A 22,423-nucleotide genomic window follows, 5' to 3' on the forward strand; every position below is an offset into this window, starting at 1 on the left:
ACAATCTCATTTAAATGTTTTCATATGATGTGTATGATTCACATCATACAAATTCATACAGAGTTGCTACCACGTGATATTGTTTTGGTTCCTATGAGATCAGGCTGTGTACACAGTACCAACAAATTAAAGTTCTCTTAAAGTTCTCATGTGCTTCTTTGAATAAACAAAGGCAGGCCAGTAATTATTCTTGGCTGGTATCTAGTACACCATGCCTTAAAAAAGACACCACGTAAAAAGCAAACAACAATGTTCTCTGGATTTCACATCCTTAACACAATGCATACCAGTTTTTTATTATTATTTGTTTCTATTTATGTCTTTATTTTTGCTCTTAAAATTCTCTAAAGTATTCAGCAGTGTTTTTCCTCGCAATTCTTTTTCATAATTTTGACAAACTTAGAACTGTCAGATATAAACTTCAAGTTTATGTCTCTAAATTTCTGTTTTTGTTTCCCCCATAGAATAAAAAAAATAAAAACGGTAATTGCAATTTGTCATTTTAAAATGACTTTAATTCTGTGGTGAAAAAAAGGTCAGAATTGGAGATTTAAACTCAGTTCTGACTTGCTCATAATTCGGAGTTTACATCTCACAATTCTGACTTTAATTCTCTTAATTCTGAGTTTGTATCTCACAATTCAACAATTTGAGAAAAACAAGTAGCCTATGCATTGTGAGATATAAACTTGGAATTATGAGCAAGTCAGAACTCTTGAGTTTAAAGAACTGTGAAGGAAAAAAAAAGTCAAGAGTTTTGAAATAAATAGTCACGTATTTTATTCTGTGGTGGAAAGGGTCTTCCATGTGTTGCAGTGCACATTAGTTTTATTCTCAAGCTGCTGCTGGAGTCAGACGCAGTACACTCATCTTCATTCCCTTTTGTTAAAGACTCCGCATAAGTCTCATAGTATCAGAAAACCAACACAATAGAGGCTTTCTCACTGTAACACTGCATGCAAGAGAAAAGCTTTATTGTGCACCAGAATAGACACGCCAGGCTCTGTGTTCGCACGTCACGCTCAACCGGGTTAGTGTTTTGTGTCAGAACAGGCCATTTGATGTAGCTAAACTCCCTTGAGAGGTGCTGACCACAGAATAATGTTTGCATTCTATGTAATGCAGTAATGCAATACCATCAGACAGTACACTTGTCATTTTGCATACTTCTGAAACGGGGATTCAGGAAACCTCAGACGACCTGTTCTGATCATATGGGAAAAAGAGCCTTGTTGTACATTTAGTGAAGGCTGAGGAAGTGCCTATTGAGTAATCTGATCAGGGAGCAATCTGTACTGCCAATAAACCATTATTTTTTGGGACTGCACCATTCAGAGGACACTAATCTGCCTTTTCATTTATGAACAAAAATTATTTGTACAGTAAATGGCTGTGATCATTAGTTAATTCCTTTGTATGACATTGTATGCATCAAACACATTGACAAAATTGCCAGTTTAGACACTGTTGTTTGCTTCTGAGCACAGACCTGTGAGTGTTTGCTTTTACTTATCTGCTTTAAGCCATGTGGGTTGACCAGCACACACTCATTCCTGGGTGGTCACTGTCCGGTTTCCTGTTTTGACTGATAACAATAAGGATTTGAGATCAGATTCACTTTCAGACCTGTAAAAGGGCCGTAAATGAAGTTTACAAAAGTTCTTCTGCACAAGCTTATATTAATATGACTCAACTAAATGGTTAAATGATTTTGTTAGCACTTGCGTAACTTGGGTTGGGTGTTGTACCACGCACTTTCCAAGAAAAACAGACGTGTCCTGAGAGTGTGAGCCCACACTGACGTCCTACACATCTGGTTACCATTAAGGTCCACTGACTCCAGTTATTCTCTGCAGGAAGCAATCGCACAGCTCAAATGGACCTTCTGAGGGACCCTCCCTGTGCCAAAATAATGCCTGAATCTCAATTGTTGCTTAAAGTGATAGTTCACCCAAAAATATATATATTATATTTTGAAGACTCTTTTAAATTACAGTTAAAAACCACATTGATCAGAGAAATAAAAGGTTTGGAATAACATGAGGGTGAGTAAGTAATGAAAGAATTCTAATTAAACATTGAATTTAGCATATATTATACGCAAAGGATTTGAATATTTGAATCCTTAACTTTCCAGGTTTGCCTTTGTAATATAAATTGAACTTTCTTTGAGATCTCAAGTAAATTGATAACGTGTGATATATTGCATATCAAGACAATGTGAAGGTAATTTGTCTTAAAGCAACAGAGCACCAGCAGCAGGTTCTGTTTAAGCTTGGCTTTATCTGCAGCTGCTGTGTAATTGCCAACACATGCCCCTTTTTGCTTCAACTATAGTCCAGACTGCCCAGATGACTGAAACTTTGTACTTTGAGCACCACCATGTGGCTACAGCAGAAACCATTTAAGCTAAACTTCTCTTCTTCGTGGAATATCACTGGCAGAATGTGTTATACATGGCACCATAGCACCATGCAACAATTTTACCTAAATAAATAGTAATAATAATAATAATAATAATAATAATTCAGCTAAAACAACTGTGGCGTTCTGTGGTATATCTTAGTTTAAATCACTGAAGACTCAAAACATAAAATAGATAAACAACTGAATAAACATCAAATCGCTGTTTTAGGAAATGTATTTCCCTGATGCACTGCAAAAAAAAAAAAAAAAATCACAGCCACATCACAGCTTGGCACGCAATCACATTGCAAGGAAAGATTCATATTATTGCAATGTTAGTCTAGGTCCCAGCATTCGTGTCCAAGTTTCAGTTCAGTTATAATGGAAGGACAGCAGTGACTGAAAGTGATTTCCCTGCTCCAGCAGGAAGGATGTGATAGCCTACATGTTTCCCTTTAGTGTTTTATGAACTTGCATTAACTTCCTCAAGTGTACATTTACAATAAGGCTGAAGCTGCCAGCTGCCTGTTTTACTGAAAGAGAAGCCAATTTTCCTGCAGTGAATACAGAGAGTGTTTGGAAGGGTTTAGAAAATATAAAGTACCTTTTGTTGTTTGCTGTTGACTGTGGAAGCTGTAACGATTCTGTTCTGGGTTTGCGAGGACTGTCAGTATGCTATGGATTATAGCCTATAAATATTATAAAGGATGAAAAGCGCTCACATGTGTTCCTTGACGTTCCTGGCACTTTTATGTTTCTTAAAAGGTAAGTTAGTTCTCTAATTAATAATCGAAGCTGCTGCACCTTTAAATGTAGTTTTCCATTACTCTTAATAATGCAGTATTGTAACGTTCACAAAGTGACATTTGCATAGTGGAAACATTGTCGCAACTTTCGCGTGTCTTGCGAATGAAAATATTCACGCACCGTTCTTGCTCACGATTTTTCAGGTTTATGTTAATAGCCTATTGTGTACGATTTTCTTGTTCACGCGCTTGTCGGAAGCTCGCGACTTCACTAAAGTCACTTTAAGGGCTCAATAATAAGACGGTCTATACAAAGTCCAAAAGTGCTTTGTATAAGCCTAACTAAAACTCGCTTGTTTTTTCTCATTTCAGTAACGTTAAGTGAACTGTGCTCATCTGTTCGAGCAAGTCGTGCTAAAAGGTTTGTGGCGGAGGGCGGGAGTCTCCATTTGAGCTGTGAAGTACAACATTGTGGCCTTCCTGGCTGGACTGGAGGATGGTATTTCCAGGAACTGGACCGAATAGGATTTACTTTACTCACTCCCTCTGAACGAATCAAGATGTCCAATTACAGCTCAACAGCTAATAGCACACATCTGTTACTCCATATTCACAACATCAACCAGTCAGATGCTGGAGCATACATGTGCGAGACATCCTGGCCTAACAATATAATTAGCAAAGGACACTTGACATATGTTAATGTGACTGCAGGTATATACACATGCAGGACAAGCTGTTGGTTTGAAATGATGTTTAAATTTTTGGTTTCACAATTTCCATGCAATATATCGCTATTAATAAAATGTTTATTTCTGTATAGCAGCAGCAGTAGGAGCAGGAGCAGGAGCAGCAAACTCATCAGACAGAAGCCTCTCTCATAGAGTTCTGCTTTGTTTTGGTGCCTTGATGTGTTTTCCTGTTGTTTTGGGATTTGTTTGGTGTCTCACCCGGGATCATCATCCACCACCACCCCCTGTCCCGCCTCACCCCCGCATGTCCTGTGAGACAGGAGTCAACTCCATCATTCTGCAAATGTGTATCATTATCAATTAACGTATCTTTTAAGTTTTTTAATGATTTGTTTTCTTGTTCTAGATGCATATAGAGTGAAACCAAAACAGGAAGTAAGTACATCAGTACATTGTGTGTTCTGATAAGAATCTAATTTGTTTAATCAGTGAAAATGATCAATTTATTTACTTGTCATTATTTGTGTAGGTGGTGTATGCAGAAGTTGCACTGAATGATTCAAGGCGGCAGAATGATCATCCAAAACAAGCTTCTGAGCCAACTTTCTATTCCTCTGTGCATTTCTCCTGATCATAAAGACATCTTGCATTTCTATCTCATAGATGTGGGTTATTTTCAATACCAGATCAAATATAAATACAGAGGGAAGTCGTGGCCTAATGGTTAGAGGGTTGGACTCCCAATCGAAGGGTTGTGAGTTCTAGTCTTGGGCCGGCAGGAATTGTGGGTGGGGGGAGTGCATGAACAGTTCTCTCTCCACCTTCAGTACCTCGACTTAGGTGCCCTTGAGCAAGGCATCGAACCCCCAACTGCTCCCCGGGCGCCGCAGCATAAATGGCTGCCCACTGCTCCGGGTGTTTGCTCACAGTGTGTGTGTGTGTGTGTGTGTGTGTTCACTGCTCTGTGTGTGTGCATTTCGGATGGGTTAAATGCAGAGCACAAATTCTGAGTATGGGTCACCATACTTGGCTGAATGTCACTTCACCTTTTTTTCCACTTTTTCACTTTATAACTGTAAACACTTTGGCAGTACAGTTGAATTGAAATAGAACAGACTGACTTTGGATCCTTTGAAATGTGAATACTAGCGATGTTACACTTTGATCTGTGGTTGTAAAGCCATACTGAACGGTGATGTTCTTCCAGAAACACTGTCGAATGTTTGTTTGTGTATGTAGAATGTGAGATTGTAGCTGAAATAAAAAGAGATGTATCTATGCAAATGGAACTGGTGTCATTTTTTAAAAGCTTTACACAACAGACAGGTATTTGACACAAAATACATTTTATTTTATAATAAATTCTTAATGGCACATGCCATAACCAAATATACATATACATCATCTTTTAAATTATCTGTTATTTTAATTTGACTCTGTGCAATTTTATTTTTTATTCTTTTTACGTAACAGCATTTCAAAAGCAATAAATTATGACAGTACAAACACATATGCCAACACATTTTATGTCAAAGTTTGTCACTATTGTACAAGAATATTTAACGCTCTCCGTAGTCTAATGCCCTCACCAGTGAGTACAGCTGAAAACTAACAGAATCATAAGGAATGAGGAGACACACACATATGTAAATAAATCCTTCAAAAATTGTTCAAAAATTATTCTGGCAGCCAAAGTTGAATAACAAAGAATTTACAAAAAAGGACCTGAAATTAAGAACCATGCTTATGTGTCTGTGCTTTCTCAAGTGTGTTTGAGAGCTCAAAATGAGAGTAGTAGAAAATAATAAGCAGTAAAGAAGTAAATAATTTCCTCTTTTTTTTGGTTCAATTGTGCAAATATATATGCTCAATAAAGTTAGCAATAGCTACCAACCAAGTGTTGAACAAATATACTGAAGTCCTTATTTAGAGAACTAAATATACACTGAAATGAACAGACCAATTTTGCTTTAAAAATATAATCAAATGTGTCTTCGCCATCCATGAAAGCTTATGTTTTCTTTTCTTTTTCCTTTTTTTTACCCCCTTCACCACAAATAAACCTTGGCAATCTTCATCTTTGGTTACCCTCAGGAAAGGTAAATTTGACCTTTTCACATCACTCAAAATAACAGAACTGACTCAATCCTCAGCAGAGCAGTTAGTGTACGGTATTTTAAGGCTTATACTGAAGGGCGGCGTTACAAGAGTCAAAATGACCCGTAATCTCTGCAAAAGACAGTACAGGTGCTTATAATGATACTTTGTAGTCCTTATCTCTTGTAACATTTAATGGCTGAGCACTCTTCAAGTATTTCAAATGGTTGTGTAAATATTGTGCATCTGTTTTAAAGCAATTGCAGACAGGCAAGAATAGTTTCAACACTTGTTTGAGCACAACATTTATGATGTTGAAAAAACAGAGACATTTGTTCCTTTTTATAATTTTTTTTTTTTACTAAGACTGGTGTTCATTTCTGTTTTCTAAACCCTTATTGTGTGTTTGTAGGATCAGTTCTTACAATAGTGTTTAGCTGTTTATTATGCCGAACAGTGATAACTGTTGCAATGGAAAGAGATAATGGTCCCTTTTTTTCCAGTCTATAAAAATCCAAGTCACTGCCTAGGAAGACAAAGAACAAACACAGTGGGTAAATTGTGTACTTTTTAGAGTGCACAGATTCACTAAAGCACAGTACATGTAAAATGAGATAGACACTTATTTTCTTTTTGATCTGATACCAAGTACTATGTATAACCGCTATTTCTGACATCAATATAAATACAGATAGATTTATATTTGTAAATTTCATTTGGAATTTAGTTTAAGTTTTAGAAATTGTGTTATTTTGTCTTGTTAATTTTTGTTATTTTTTATATTGAAATTTAGCCCTAATTACCATTAAAAGGGACTAAATCAGAAATGATGAGACTCGTTTACTGTTTATTTGTTAACAACAGTATAGAACACATTTCAGTATTTCTATTGGTTCTGATGAGTAAAAGGAGAAATAGTTCTTACTGTTCTTTCCATAGGTAAAGTATATTTTTTATACTATATATATATATATATATATATATATATATATATATATATATATATATTCATTCATTTCAAATGTTTGATCCACATTTATTTTGTGCTTAATAATTCAAAGGTTATAAAATTAGTACTAAGAAAAACTTTAGATTTATATTTCTATGCAAGATGGATTTCAAGATGCATCTGTCCAAACCTAGCATAAAGATATGTAAATACTGTAATATGCAAAATACCTATTGTCCATGCAGTGGGTTCTGTCAGACCTATTGACCCTGAAAGAAAGGCGAGGGGTTAATTTTTAGTGAATGAATTCCAATCTCTTTACAAATAGAATCAAATGCACTGTTAGAGACATAGAACAACAAATGCATTTTTAATATAAAAACCCAGAGTAACATATGCACTGTCATCATTTCAAAATATGCCCATTCAATATTCAAAAATATTTGAGGATACAGTACTTACTGTGGAGTGGCTCAATTTATCAAAGCGGAATTTCAAGTTTGACCTCGGTGAAGTTTTGCTCTTCCCATCTAAGGAAAACACAGGGTGAGTTGTTGACTTTTTGTTAAAGTGCCAAAGTAGATGTGTGTGCATGCAAGTATACTCATAGCTATATATCTCATAGCTACAAATATGTGGACACAACCTTTTAACTAATTCAACAATATCCAATTTCCTATTACCGGTAATGGTTTAAATAAGAAATATTCAACAAGCATATATGGATCATGTTTTTTAGGGGTTGGATTACTTTTTGCCATGTAGTTTATGATTGCTTTATTTTGTATTTGAGTACTTAAACTTGTTTATTTTAGTAAAAATTTTTAACATTCCAATATTCAGTTAGAAAGTAAGTACACTCAAAAAAAATTTGCTGAATATTTAGTCACCCTCAGGCCATCCAGGATGTAGAGTTTGTCTCTTCATCTGAACTGATTTGGAGAAATGGATCCTTTGCAGTGAATGGGTGCCGTCAGAATGAGAGTTTAAACAGCTAATAAAAACACAAAAATCAACATGTAACCCACACGACTCTGGTCCATTATTAGCAACTTGTGAAATGAAAAGCTTCATGTTTGTGAGAAATGAATCCATTGTTAGACTTCAAACAATCATTTTCAGATAAAATACAAGTCCTCTATCCATAATATTGCTTTCTCCATTAAAAAAGTTGTAACGTTTGAATGAGGAGAGAAATAATTATAGATCAAGCACTGTTTACAAGCAAATACAGTCAAAAAACAGTTCTAAACAAATATTTTAGTAGATTTAACGTGAGTGGACAACAGGGGATGGTCTTTTTCAATGGAGGAAGCATTATTATGGATTATAGACTGGTATTTTGGCCAGAAGCGACAGTTTAAAGTTAAAAGTCATTAGTGATGCATTTGTTTCTTAACATGAAACTTTTCATTCCACGAGATGGTAATTGATGGACCGGAATTGTGTGGATCACTTGTGAATTACTGTGATGCTTTTATCAGCCATTTGTACTCATTTCCATGGCACCCATTCACTACAAAGAATGTAATGAGAATTTCTCGATGAAGAAACAAACTCATCAAGATCTTAGATGGCCCCCAGTACATTTTCAGCAAGAAAATCAGACTCTGTTGTTTATTTGTTAACATTAATTATAAAACAATTTTCAGCATTTTTACTTGTGTTCAGATGAACTATACTGCATGTGAAATAGTTCCTACCCTACAAACTTGATTCCCAAAAAGTTGGGACACTGTACAAATTGTGAAAAAGTGGAATAATTTACAAATCTCATAAACTTATATTTTATTCACAAAAGAATACAGACAATTTTGAAAGTGAGACATTTTGAAATGTCATGCCAAATGAGAGAGCTACACATTCCAAATAAGTTGGGACAGCTAGCAATAAGAGGCCAGAAAAGTTAAATGTACATATAAGGAACAGATGGAAAACCATTTTGAAACTTATTAGGTCAATTGGCAACATGATTAGCCTAGGTATAAAAAGAGCTTCTCAGAGTGGCAGTGCCTCTCAGAAGTCAAGATGGGCAGAGGATCACCAATTCCCCAAATGCTGCGGCGGAAAATATTGGAGCAATATCAGAAAGGATTTTCTCAGAGAAAAACTGCAAAGAGTTTGAAGTTATTGTTATCTACAGTGTATAATATCATCCAAAGATTCAGAGAATCTGGAAGAATCTCTGTGTGTAAGGGTCAAGGCTGGAAAACCATAATGGATGCCTGTGCTCTTCGGCCCTTGGACGGCACTGCATCACATACAGGAATGCTACTGTAATGGAAATCACAAAATGGGCTCAGGAACACTTCCAGAAAACATTGTTGGTGAACACAATCCACCGTGCCATTCGACGTTGCCGGCTAAAACTCTATAGGTCAAAAAAGAAGCCATATCTAAACATGATCCAGAAGCGCAGGTGTTTTCTCTAGACCAAGGCTCATTTAAAATGGACTGTGACAAAGTGGAAAACTGTTCTGTGGTCAGACGAATCAATATTTGAAGTACTTGGAAAACTGGGACGCCATGTACTAAAGAGGACAAGGACAACCTAAGTTGTTATCAGCACTCCGTTCAGAAGCCTGCATCTCTGATGGTATGGGGTTGCATGAGTGTGTGTGGCATGGGCGGCTTACACATCTGGAAAGGCACCATCAATGCTGAAAGGTATATCCAAGTTCTAGAACAGCATATGCTCCTATCCAGACTTCGTCTTTTTCAGGGAAGACCTTGCATTTTCCAACATGATAATGCCAGACCACATACTGCATCAATTACAACATCATGGCTGCGTAGAAGAAGGATCCGGGTACTGAAATGGCCAGCCTGCAGTCTAGATTTTTACCTATAAGTCTTTTTTACCCATAGAAAACATTTGGCAAATCATGAAGAGGAAGATGTGACAAAGAAGACCTAAGACAGTTGAGCAAATAGAAGCCTGTATTAGACAAGAATGGGACAACATTCCTATTCCTAAACTTGAGCAACCTGTCTCCTCAGTCCCCAGACATTTGCGGACTGTTATAAAAAGAAAAGGGGATGCCACACAGTGGTAAACATGGTCTTGTCCCTACTTTTTTAAATGTGTTGATGCCAAAAAATTAACTTATTTTTCCCTTAAAATTATAAATTTTCTAAGTTTAAACATTTGATGTCATCTATGTTGTATTCTGAATAAAATATTGAAATTTGAAACTTCCACATCATTGCATTCTGTTTTTATTCACAATTTGTACAGTGTCCCAACTTTTTTGGAATCGGGTTTGTATTTCAGCTATTAACTGCGTATAAAACTGCGTATAAATCGAAAATGTTCAGAAAGCACATATGGGTCTGTTTTTCAGGTGTCCACTTACTTTGGCTGTGTAGTGTATGATTTCTTCAGTTTATTTTTATTGTATATGATTGCTTAATTCACCTGTGGAACTGCGGCACATGATCAGTGGCATTCCGGAGTTCTGGCTTTCCATGCTGAGAGATGGACTGTACACAGATGAAGCCGTGGACGGGTGACTGCCCTACAGGACACAACACACACTAAATGATAGTCTGAGTAAACTACAGTGGTAATTTTAATACTAGTACGATTGCTATAGATTTTCCTAGATTTAGCTGTGCTGCAGTAATTAAACATATCGACGGGTGTCAGGCTGAGTGGATCAATGCAAAGGGCCGTTTAGTGTGTGATGGTTATCTGCAAATCAGCTGTGTACAAGAAGTTTCTAGATGTGACTGAAGTCGAATTTAATTGTTTTTACAATGAGCTTATCAAAGGTAGCTATTTCAAGAGCTTTGCTAGAGAAAGAAACACAGCAAAAATTATTTTCTTAATCATTTTGTTGTTTTCCAGCTGACAAACTTGTTTTACACACAAATGTAAATAATTGTTGTTAGATTAAAGGGGTAATATGATGTTATTTCAAGTTTTCTTTTCTCTCTGGAGTGTTACAAGCTGTTCCTGCATAGATAAGATCCTTAAAGTTTCAAAGACTAAAGTCTCAAACCCAAAGAGATATTCTTTATGAAAGTTAAGACTCATCCACAGCCTCTTAAAACGGCTCATTTAAACACGCCCCCACATGTTTACGTCACTGTGTGGAAAGATTTGCATAACACCACCCAAATGTTCACGCAAAGAAAGATTCTCGCTGTAGTATTGTTGCTGCCACTGCCGGGTCATGGAGATGCTGTGTGTTTTGTTGTGAAAGCGAAACTACTTTGTTTGGCCTTCCAAAAATATTTAAAGAATCTGCCACTGATGATTTAAACGCAAGTTTTGAGCTGAGTAGAGTAGCGCTTGTTGTTTGTTATTTCTCCGATCACAAATTCAGATGAATGTTTTTATGTTAACGTGGTGCGATATGCAATGCAACGTGTAAAAAGACAATATAAGTCATTATAATCCATAATTATGTTCCAACTGGACGCAACAAATGTAATTTAATGGTTTGTAATGGGTTTTATTGGTGTTGTCTTGTCGCACTGGGACACGGCAGCACAGTATGATGAAGGGTGTAACATTTCGGTCACACACTTGAGGTATTCAGCCAATCACAACGCACTGGATAGCTAACCAATCAGCATACACCTCGCTTTTCAGAACGATGAGCTTGGTAAAAATCAATGCATTTCGAAAAGGCGTGGCATAGAGGAGCAACAAAAATGCACATTATGTGTAAAATAATGTTTTTTTAACCTTAAACCACATAAACACATTGCATTACACCAAATACACAAAATAATGATATTTTTAGCAACATTATATGACCCCTTTAAAACTAAACAATCTATATTTTTGCAGTGCACTCTTGAATTTCCTAAAAGGTCAACAGAACTCTTTTGTCTGTGTGTGTGTGTGTGTGTGTGTGTGTGTCACCATTTCCAGCTCCTCCAGTCCGTCCCCCTCCCCTGCTGCGCTGCTGAAGCTGCTGGTGCTGGAGGAGGATCGGGAGATAGAGATATTAGCTCTGCCGCTACACTCTTTCAGCTTCACAAATGGCCTATAAAGGAGACAGGAATACCCATTGCTAAAAGTGAAGATGCTGGAAAAGGATTTCAACATGAAGACTGAGAACATATCATCAAATGTCAAAACACTGCACTCACATCTGCTGTAATCGAGGAACTGGAACTCAGAAACCACAATGAAACCCACCTTTCTTTGTTCGGGCAGATCTCTGGTGAGCTTGGATTGGATGATGTCTCTGACCTCACTTCCTGCGACTGAGGTAACACTTCTGTTTTTTGGTCACTAGTAAGACACAGAATACAGTTTATGTAGTGCTTTTCTGAAATAATAACATACTAACAAGGCTTTCACAGACAAACATTGCTGTATTTTCAGCAGCCATTCTGCAGCTAGTCTTACAAGTGTAACATGACATTTCAGAAATTATTCTAATATGCTGATTTGGTTATTATTGGTGCTCATTTTTTTAAATAATGGTTTGTATTATTACCAATTAAAAGAAACTGCAGCTTATTACTTTGTCAGAAATCTTTGATGAATAGAAAGGTCAATGAACAGCATTTAGTTGAAATGTAATTTTTTTGTAACTTTATAAATGCTCTACTATCACTTTTGATCAATTTAATGTGTCCTTCCTGAATAAAAGTATTAATTTCTTGCTTTCTTTTATTACTAACCCCAAACTTTTGAATGGTAGTGCATAATGCTTTTTACAAAAATATAAAGAAGCAAAAACAGTAATAAAAAATGCTTCTTGAGCAGTTACAGCATGTTAGAATGATTTTTGAAGGATCATGTGACACTAAAGACTGGAGCAATGATGCTGATGTGTTTTTTTTTTTTTTTTATCAAATAAATGAGACTTGGTGATGCGGCCTGCAGTGCATAGGCAGTCTTTTGCACACTGTTGTGTGTAAGAAAAATATATAATATAAATTTATTTTAAAAAATTGTGAATTTTTGTTTACCTGCGAGTTGGATGTTTCTCAGTTGAACTCTCTGTGCTGGAGTGCAGTCTGGGGAACAGACCAGAGCGCCGCTTTACAGGACTCTTTAACGGAGATTTTGCAGACAGCACTGGAGGCTGACAAATACAAACACACAAAGATCAGCTCATGCACTACTGCACACTATTACAATAATATATGACTTCAGGAAGTTTATACTGAATTAGATAAGAACTGAATCTGAATAAATGAAAGTAAGAGGATAGTGGAAGTACAGTGAAGGTGCTCTTGGTGCTCTCCACGCTGTTCTGCTGGAGTCCTCCACCGCTGACACTGGATGGGACCCCTGCTGTCACCCCAGGACTCTTGTGTTTATGAGTCACCATCGTCTCCATGGAGTGGCTCCTCACACGCATGGCCCTCTGACAGATACAGAGGGTAAGAGAGAAACAGAAAACACATCTGAATGTAAAAACTGTACTAAGTGGCAAGTAAAGAGAATCGGAATCAGAAAGAGCTTTATTGGCAAATATGTTTGCACATACAAGGAATTTGTTCTGGTTTCAGAAGCTTCCAGTAATCAGAGACAACATGGATAATAAGAAACAAAGATATGTGAATAAAATACACACACACACACACATATGGAAATTTATATTTCAGTGTACAGTTGTGATATCTAGATGGAAAAGAAGGAATAAGGACCTACTGCATGTCACAGTTTATATGAGGTTTATGTGTGCATTATTCATATTAGCTGGTTAATAGTTTATTTTAGATTACTTATTTATTTTATTACATATTTTTAATTGTTTGTTTATGTTAGTCCTAGAACCAGCCATAATACTGATGATGAAATTAGGAAAACGGAATTGTATTACCATGAACAATCAGTAGGTGGAGCTACACACCAACTTTATGCTAAAACCAAAGGTCAAACAAAGGGTAGAAAACGCTATTCTATTCCAATCTTCATTTTCTTTTATATATTTATTTTTTATATATCCCTTTTATATTTTTTGCCTTTGAATTTAGAAACTTTGCACCTTACATTTAAAAAATATATATGTATTTTAATATGTAATATATTATATTAATTATTATATATTTTATAATAACATTTTCTCCTTTAAAAAACATTTAAACGAGTATTATTGTTCATATATATATATATATATATATATATATATATATATATATATATATATATATATGAACAATAAAAAAATGAATATAATAAAAGTGAAAAAAAAAATCTACAGAATAATCCGGGAGTCTTGTGTTGTTGTATACATGTTTAATGTATTGTTTCTTGTGGACTGGTCATCTGCATCAGTTCAGCTTGGTAATGATACACAGTCACAGCTGCTGCGCAGATCAGCACTGCAGTATATGTGTGTGTCTGCATAACACCCCACACACACCTCCACCCTGCCTGAAAACACCCACACACAGTAAAATCATGCATATAGTCACAAACACTACACTATATACACAGGCCCTCTAAGAGCCAGAGCAGCTCAGTTGCATACATTTTAATATCCAGACAGACAGGATCACATGCCCACAGACAGACAAACAAGTAAACAGGAAAAGTTTTAGCAGTACAATTAATGTGTATCATTCGTGTCCTACACAAAAATTACATTTAAAATGTTCAAACATTAAGATGTTAAAAACTCGTCTGTACATACACAACTGTTCAAAGGTTTAGGCTCAATAATGCTGTTTAAAGAAGTCTCTAATGCTCACCAAGGCTGTATTTCTAGATTAAAAAGACATTTCAAGCTAAGTATGTGTTTCCAATAGAAGTCCTAATATTACAGTCTGGGGTTGGAATATTTTGGGATATTTTGATGAATAGAAAACTTTTATGATACTATTTTCATCAATTTAAAGAATCTTTGCTGAATAAAATATTAATTCCTTTAAAAAATCTTACTGGCTCCAAAATTTTATATATATATATATATATATATATATATATATATATATTAGGGGTGTAACGGTTCACAAAATTCACGGTTCGGTTCGATACGATACACTGATGTCACGGTTCGGTTCGGTTCGGTTCGGTTCGATACGTTTTAGATACAGCAAAATGTAAAAACATCTCAACTTTTCAGAATGCCGCAAGCGCACCGCGGGTCATGTGACAAGAACCAACCAATCAGCTTCATCCTTTGCCGTAACAACGTTGAGAGCTCAGCCAAGATGAAGGAACAGCTGATCATAGTTGTATATGGATTGCAATTTTGAAATAAATTCAGTAGCAGAGCTACTGCAAGCGATTTTTAGAGCTGCAAATCCATTTATCCTTCGCTGAAATTTCCGCGTCTCATGGAGAGAGCACGTCATTGTTGCTTAGCAAAGACAGACGCCTCATGAGCGCTTCTGCCCGAGCGCTTTGGAAAGGAGGAGAAAGACGCGCTTAGCGTTTTCCATGCGTTTTTAGGCACGATATGTGAACGGCCCCTAAGGCGCTCGCTCACTCAGCACGCGCTGAAGGCTCGTTGCAAAATGTCTAATGCATTTAACAGACCAGAAATATAAGATCCTAAAATAACCAACAGGTCTGGTGTTTGGGTTGGATTCCCTGTAAGCTATAGTGTCTAAATGCTGCAGGGATAGTTTGCTGCGTGCATGTTTCTCCTTTTTTTCGTCTTTTCCCAGATAGTACTGACGCATATATCCCAGATATTCCCGCTGGTTTTTTTTTTTTTTTTTTTTGTAATCCCGCTGGTGTACCCTGTCATGTTGCAGATGCGACATACCGTTGTTTTTTTATCCACCACTCTCTTGCCATCACCATTATAGCTTAAAGGGAATCCAAAGTGCACCCAAACACCAGACCTGTTGGTTATTGGAGGATCTTCTCATTTCTAGTCTGTTAAACGCATTGGCTATTTTGCAACGAGCCTTCAGCGCGTACTGAGTGAGCGAGCGCCTGCTGAGTAGCCTAACATAAACATATAAGATGGTGTTTTTTTCTTCTTCGGGAGTGTCAGGGGCGTTGCCTGTTACGTTGTTTGGGTTATTGGGCTACCTTGTTGAACGCATATCATTATATTTCTTTCTCTCTCTCTTTTTTTTTTTCAAATATAATTAATTACTCCAACGAACCGTTCGGTATACATAATGCGTACCGCGTACCGAACCGAAAGCGTCGTACCGAACGGTTCAATACGAATACGCGTATCGTTACACCCCTAATATATATATATATATATATATATATATATATATATATATATATATATATATATATATATATATATATATCCTTAAAAGGGAGTTGAGAACACTTTTCAGAATAGAACAAATCCAAAATGCAACATCTTTCAGTCAAATCTTTAGTTGTCTGGGTTTTTAAGTGGTCAAGGACAAGACATCTCACCTTAAAAGACTCCAGCAGGCCTCCATGACCTCCGTTTTCTAGTTTTTCTTCATCTGTAGTTGAGCCCAGTCCTACTGTGGCTTGTGTCTGTCTGTGCAGTTCATCGTGAAGGTTATCTAACAGTGCTGCACGTGTCCTCTCCTGTCAATCACACACAGAGAGAGAGAGAGAATGACAGACAATGATGTAGACAGACTAATTAAAGTGATAGCTCACCCCAAAATGAAAATTCATTAGTAAATTATGAAATGAATTGTTTATACTATAGTGAATTCTTAATTGCAGGATTTTTGTTCTCACCTCTAGCTTGGCGAACTTGTCTGACTTGCAGCATGCATTTTCTGCGTTGATCAATTTTGTCAGAAGAAATTCCCGGAACTCGGGACCCTGGGAAAGTGTTGATCTCCATCATCTTATGACACAAATCATCATCTCCTACAACAATTAACTGAAGCAATCTTTTATGTTACCTTCTTAAAGACAGAAGGGTTTGGAAGAGGGGGGCCAAATGGAGGGACATCCTCTCGCGCTGTGACGGACACCTGTGAACACGATCAATGTCTCAGATCAGCGGGATTGATGAGCATTTGGAGTAATTCAATGAGGTGTTTGACAAACCTTGTACGTGGTGTGATCAGTGCCAGGGTTTTCTGCCTGCACTAACACATAAGCATGAAGGAAGTTGGATGCGATCATATCAGGTACGAATGGTGTGGGCTCTTCCTGGAAGACGGCTGCAACAATGTCATTGCCAATATGTCTCTTCCTCTGAAGCTGAGAGGATATGACACAAGAGGAAAATATTTATAAATATTTTGAATGCAATGGATGTACCAACACATTTTCAGCCCAGATCAACATACAGAGATGAGATTATCGAAATTTAGAAATATGATACTATAAAAATATGTAAAAAAATTTTTTATAAATATTTGCATTTTTTACATTTATATTTAAATTATTTTTAATGTGAATTTAATTTAGTACATTTCTCCCCAGTTGTCACTGCTGCAAATATATCTCATCACTATAATTCAAAACTATGAACATTTTTTTTTTAACTGTGTAGTATTTTTACATCATGGTAATATCTTTAAATATCTTTTATTTTTGCTGATAAAAAAAAACATAATTAAAGTCAAAACTGTCCTTTACAATAATTAAGATTTGTGAATATATTTTATTTCTGTTGTTAAGAGTGAAATATGATCTAAGGGTGTATGAAAACCTTGACAACGTTAAATATAAATAAAGATAAAAATTTAAATATATAAGGAATCAATTATATTAAATAATTACACAATATATAAATGTTACATAATGTAAGATTTAAAAAAGTTTAAGTAAAAATGAACTAATAATTAAAAAAATATATAATAATAATAAACATTAAAGGGATAGTTCACTTAAAAAATGAAAACCCCTTGACTTAATCAGACTCAAGCCATCCTAGGTGGATATGACTTTCTTCTTTCAGATGAAAACTATCAGAGTTGTATAAAAAAAAAATTTATGGCTCTTCCAAGCTTTATAATGGCTATAGTTACTATTCAAATCCAATAAAAGTTCAATAAAATGCATTCATACATCATAAAATGTACTCCACTAATTACTATTTTTACAAACCATAGACCATTTAAATTAATTGTGAATCTAAAATCTGCATAGAGAATGTACAAATGGTTAACATTGTTTGTGTCATATCAGTCAGAAAAGCAGTTCTTGACTTTTTATTTTTATTTTTAAGATAACTTAGTTGTTATTCTTGGATTTAAAATATAGTCACATTTTTTAATTAGCATGTTTTTGTGTTTTGCTTAAGTACCGAAATTAGTACCGAGAACTGTGTTCACGAGAGAGTCCTATATCATACACTAGAAGCTAGAGATTACATTTTACAAAGTTACAGATATGGATATTTTCGAACGCAAATGCATTTATTTGATTCAGAAGGTCTTTATTAACCCCCCAGAGCCGTGTGGGGTAGTTTTATGATGGATGGATGCACTTTAATGGACTTCAAAATCTTAACATCCATTGACTGCCACAACCAAAGCTTAAAAGAGCCAGGACATTTTTAAATATAACTCAGACTGTATTCGTTTATAAGAAGAAAGTCATATACACATAAGATGCCTTGAGGGTGAGTATATCATGGAGCGATTTTCATTTTTGGGTGAACTATGCTTTTAAAAATGTAGAAATCATCTGGATTTTTTAGCCCACCTGCTGAATGTCTCCTTCTGTAAAGGGGAGTTTTGTGGAAACGTGAAACATGATTTCTTTCTGACGGAAAGTAGTATAGACAGACTCAGATCCTGTCTGTCCATGAGACACATCCAGACCGCCTCTGAACCTGAGCAACACAAAACCACACGCACCAAACGAATTAGTTCTGCAGAAGCACCGCTTAGGTAGACCAGTCTGATCAAAACCACGCACAATGAGTAAATTAAATAACTTATCCACAGGTGGATTCTTTGAATATGGTTTAAAATTAAAACAAGCCTTTTATGTGTGCACGGGTGAACCTTGGCAGCAGTTTTCAGAGCTTAATCTCCATCTCTCACCCTTTAAAATCCTGCAGTTGAATATTGTCTCCTAAAACACTGAGGAATTCAGTGAAGGCTGGCGTCTCCTCATTGTTCCCGAACAGCTCTTCCTCTGTAGTCTGATATGAAGAGACAATACCAGTGGGGAACGAAGAAAAAGAGTGAGAAGTTCAGTCAAAGTATGTACAATGAAGACAACAAGACTCTCAAGACTGACTCACCTGACCAAACTTCTGATAGATGACTCCAAACTTAAAAGTGTTGTTCACTTCGTGCTCATCAAAACTGACGATCAGTTGCGAAGCCTTGGGCAAGAGAAAACAGAAAGTGAGAAAAAGCACCCACGGGGGTAAATATGTGTGTCAGTGCCTTTCCATAATTCAGGCGTTTGTGTTTGCCATGCCTGACAGACCATGCACAGCCTTGAGATGGTCAAGGCTTCCCTCAAACACACTATGTAGTTTAGGCATGCCAGGGAGTGTAAAGCAGATGGATTTGTGACTCCCCTGGAGCACAGGAACATATTCATTCGAATGACTTGGGTACTAGGGTGAGACGGAGCAAGCCCAGCCCTATTTCACCCTGCTTCCTTGAGTAGGTAAGGTACAGATGGAGTGAAAAAGACAGAAACGCTCACCCTAGGGTAGAGGACGGGGTTGAACTTCAGACCTGTGACGTCATCGCAGAGCAGCTGAAACACACAGGACACATCTGATGTAAAGATCTCGCATCTTTTTAGTGGATTGAGGGAAGTTCAGAAGAGGTCTGATAGGTCTTGAGAGACTTTGTGAGAATGACTTTTTCTGAGAATTTGTGTCCTAATAGAAGTTTGACTGCATACCTACATAATGTAATTGTAGTCTTTTAAGATGCATTCATCTGACCATTTTTTTAATCTTAGTAGCCTTCACTGCCTATGATATCCCACAATCCATTTGTGTTTTGGTGGTTGGTTGAAAGAATGAGCATTTATAACTACCTTTCAAAAATTTAGGACCAGGCAGGAGTTTTTATTTTTTTTAATTTTAGTTTTTTGTAAGACATTAATATTTGTATTCAGTAAGGATGCAATTAAAAGTGACAATTTTGTAAAAAACAAAACAAAACAAAAACAACAAAAACAAAAAACATTATTATTATTTTTAATAAAATAAGTTCAGCTTTCATCAAAAAAATCCTGAAAAAATAGTTTCCACAAAAACTTTAAGCGCCACAACTGCCATTAACCATGATAATAATAAGAAATGTTTCTTGAGCACCAAATCAGCATATTAGAATGATTTCTGAAGGATCACGTGACACTGAAGACTGAAGTAATGACCTATGAAAATTCAGCTTCATCCTCACATGAATAAATTACATTTTAAAATATATTAAAATAGAAAACAGTTATTTAACTGTAATCATATTACACAATATTACTGTATTTTTGATCACACAAATGTAGCTTTGTTGAGCATTAGAGACGTCTTTCCAAAAACTTTTCAAATATTGCTAACTACAAACTTTTGAACAGTAGCATATGAAGACATTTCTTTTCTATTAAATTTTTCATTGAATGTCCAAAGCTCTCTTGAACTTGATTATTAGCCATGACATCGGCTTTCAGTGATTGACTTATCTGTTAAGTGATTGACTGACTGGAGAGTAATAGTTTTACACACATTTCTCATGATGATCCTAAAGACTGTTTCGTTGAAATATCACTTTCATGATCCAAATTAAAGTAAAGGCTATTAAAGGAACTGCCAACAAGAACTGAGGATACGCACCTTGGCTATCTGTGGAACACTTGGTAGATGGATGAGGCCTTCAAGTGGGATTCGCTCATGAAGAGTCTTTGTTTTTGACCTAGAAAATTAAACGCTCAGCTATTTATTATGACAACATAGGCCTACAGTATGTACTAGCAATGACTATATCAGAGGTTCAACATGTGCTGGACATGGCACCTGAGCATGATGCGGAGAGACTCCTGTCCATCTGCCTCCTCATACTTCAGAGACATGATGAGGTGTCCCATACTACTGGCTGTGCAGTAATAGTTCATGTGCTCCTGAGATAGAGAAAGGTGTTTACACAGGCGTCATTTCACAGGATCGTTCCTCACCTATTTTAATATGGAGAGGTTCATTTTCCAGTAGACTAAGTTTGCATTTTTATCTCTCAAGTGTGGCGCTGTGGCATTCCAGTCAAGCTCTCTGTGACACACAACTGAGGCACATTAAACATTTCCTCAGACAGGACACTTACTTACAGCTAAAAGGGAATTCTGTCTTTTATTCTGGCATTTTGTAGCCATAGTGCGAATAACCCATTATAATACATGGGTGTTTCTTTAGCTATGGCTACTTTTGGCCCAGTGAACTTACAGTGTAGAGATTAACCATACTGTTGGCATTAACAAATGAATCCTCACATTGCCCAGAAAGTGTTTGCGATAAGCCCGTGAGACGCTGTTACACTCCAGTCTGTAGCCGAAGCCTCCTTCTCCACCAGGGCTCAGACCATCATCTTCCTCTTCACAGAAGCTGTTGTCTGAGGACGTGGGTGTCCCCACCGGAGCCTCGGGATCCTCAATCCAGTATCCACCAAACTGAGGTAAAATGACCTGAGGGAAGGGACCACCCTTTTCCAGGATCTAGATAATATAAATCAGCACACAAAAGTCATAATACATAATGTTCCAATTCAATTCAATTCATGTTCTCAAACTCAATAACACACTAAAATACATTTTATTAAATGATTCACAAACCCTGCAAGTCAGCAACTTATGATTATATAAATATATCTTATTATTATATAAATATACACTACTGCTTAGAAGTTTGGTTCGGTGAGATTTTAAAATCTTTCTGAAGAAATCTCTTACGCTCACCAAGGTTGCATTTATTTAATAAAAAATAGAGCAAAAACAGGAATATTATGAAATATTAAATTAAAAAAAAAATCTATACTAGTATATTTTGGTATATTGTCATTTATTCAATTATTATTTAATTATAATATATTTCTGTGATGCAAAGCTGCATTTTTATCATCATTACTTTAGTCTTCAGTGTTACATGGTGCTTCAGAAATCATTCTAATTTGCTACTGATTTGATATTTTCAACAGTTGTGCTGCTCTGTTAACACTGATGCATCTTTTTCAGGATTCTTTGATGTACAGAAAGTTCAAAGAATACCATTAATTTAAAACCTAAATCTTTTGTAACATTACAAATGTCTATATGAAAAATATTTTAATCAACGTTTCATTACATGTTTAGCTTTAAACTGTTAACATAGCAATTTTGAAGTTATAAGTGAAAGCTAATGGCTACCTATAAAATTATGGACAAATAAATAGCCAATGTATGAGATTTGCTGCCAGTGACAACAGTTTAACAATCATTATCAAACAGCTTCATGCAGTGATTAACCAATCAGAATCAAGTATTCCAGAGAGCCATGTAATACATAGAGACAATCTGTTCCTTCAAACTCAAAACATTTGAACATAATGAAAACTCGCTAAATTACAAGACAGTATGATTGATTTTTTTGTTTAATTTTGAACTGGTGTGTGTGTGTGTGTGTGTGTGTGTGTGCGTGTGTGTGTGTGTGTGTGTTTTCGTGGACTCACATCCTCAATTCGGGGGTAAGGGATGTAGTCATCCTGTA

At 36.1% G+C, this 22,423-nt stretch overlaps 2 protein-coding genes across 13 annotated transcripts in view; one reads left to right on the forward strand and one right to left on the reverse strand.

Annotated features, from left to right (window-relative positions):
• Nucleotides 1–2,691: 2,691 nt before the first annotated feature.
• LOC128029145 (uncharacterized) lies at nt 2,692–5,128 on the forward strand. 2 transcript variants are annotated; one of them, XM_052616724.1, is made up of 5 exons: nt 2,692–3,171; nt 3,525–3,866; nt 3,979–4,155; nt 4,251–4,279; nt 4,374–5,128. In XM_052616724.1, the coding sequence occupies exons 1-5, from the start codon at nt 3,114–3,116 to the stop codon at nt 4,473–4,475; spliced, it is 708 nt and encodes a 235-aa protein (XP_052472684.1). In that variant the 5' UTR covers nt 2,692–3,113; the 3' UTR covers nt 4,476–5,128. The 2 variants fall into 2 exon arrangements, with proteins under 2 accessions (XP_052472684.1, XP_052472683.1); XM_052616723.1 differs by having other exon boundaries at nt 2,695–3,171; nt 3,976–4,155.
• Nucleotides 5,129–5,173: 45 nt separating this feature from the next.
• The window catches only part of LOC128029133 (rap1 GTPase-activating protein 2), a 61,877-nt gene continuing 44,627 nt past the window's right edge, over nt 5,174–22,423 (reverse strand). For 10 of the 11 annotated variants that reach the window (XM_052616701.1, XM_052616699.1, XM_052616696.1 and 7 more), the window contains 20 exons: nt 22,386–22,418; nt 21,175–21,396; nt 20,708–20,811; nt 20,528–20,606; nt 19,393–19,446; nt 18,977–19,060; nt 18,774–18,874; nt 18,430–18,559; nt 16,822–16,977; nt 16,674–16,745; nt 16,504–16,590; nt 16,204–16,344; nt 13,082–13,228; nt 12,828–12,943; nt 12,046–12,141; nt 11,767–11,890; nt 10,309–10,408; nt 7,353–7,420; nt 7,121–7,159; nt 5,174–6,467 (listed from right to left, as the gene is read on the reverse strand). In XM_052616701.1, the coding sequence (XP_052472661.1) occupies nt 7,151–7,159; nt 7,353–7,420; nt 10,309–10,408; nt 11,767–11,890; nt 12,046–12,141; nt 12,828–12,943; nt 13,082–13,228; nt 16,204–16,344; nt 16,504–16,590; nt 16,674–16,745; nt 16,822–16,977; nt 18,430–18,559; nt 18,774–18,874; nt 18,977–19,060; nt 19,393–19,446; nt 20,528–20,606; nt 20,708–20,811; nt 21,175–21,396; nt 22,386–22,418 (1,923 nt within the window). In that variant the 3' untranslated portion in view covers nt 5,174–6,467; nt 7,121–7,150. Of the gene's footprint in view, nt 6,468–7,120; nt 7,160–7,352; nt 7,421–10,308; nt 10,409–11,766; nt 11,891–12,045; nt 12,142–12,827; nt 12,944–13,081; nt 13,229–14,035; nt 14,242–16,203; nt 16,345–16,503; nt 16,591–16,673; nt 16,746–16,821; nt 16,978–18,429; nt 18,560–18,773; nt 18,875–18,976; nt 19,061–19,392; nt 19,447–20,527; nt 20,607–20,707; nt 20,812–21,174; nt 21,397–22,385; nt 22,419–22,423 lie in introns of those variants that run through there. The other variant, XM_052616703.1, reaches the window with a different exon arrangement.

The sequence above is a fragment of the Carassius gibelio genome, chromosome A15, assembly GCF_023724105.1.
Source record: "Carassius gibelio isolate Cgi1373 ecotype wild population from Czech Republic chromosome A15, carGib1.2-hapl.c, whole genome shotgun sequence".
NCBI lineage: Eukaryota > Metazoa > Chordata > Actinopteri > Cypriniformes > Cyprinidae > Carassius > Carassius gibelio.

Excerpts from the sequence above, each read along its gene's own strand:
- LOC128029145 (XM_052616723.1), top strand. The coding sequence starts at position 3,114 with ATGAAAAGCGCTCACATGTGTTCCTTGACGTTCCTGGCACTTTTATGT. Across the intron at positions 3,172-3,524 it reads ACTTTTATGTTTCTTAAAAG|TAACGTTAAGTGAACTGTGC; the intron begins GTAAGTTAGTTC and ends TTCTCATTTCAG. Across the intron at positions 4,280-4,373 it reads GAGTGAAACCAAAACAGGAA|GTGGTGTATGCAGAAGTTGC; the intron begins GTAAGTACATCA and ends TTATTTGTGTAG.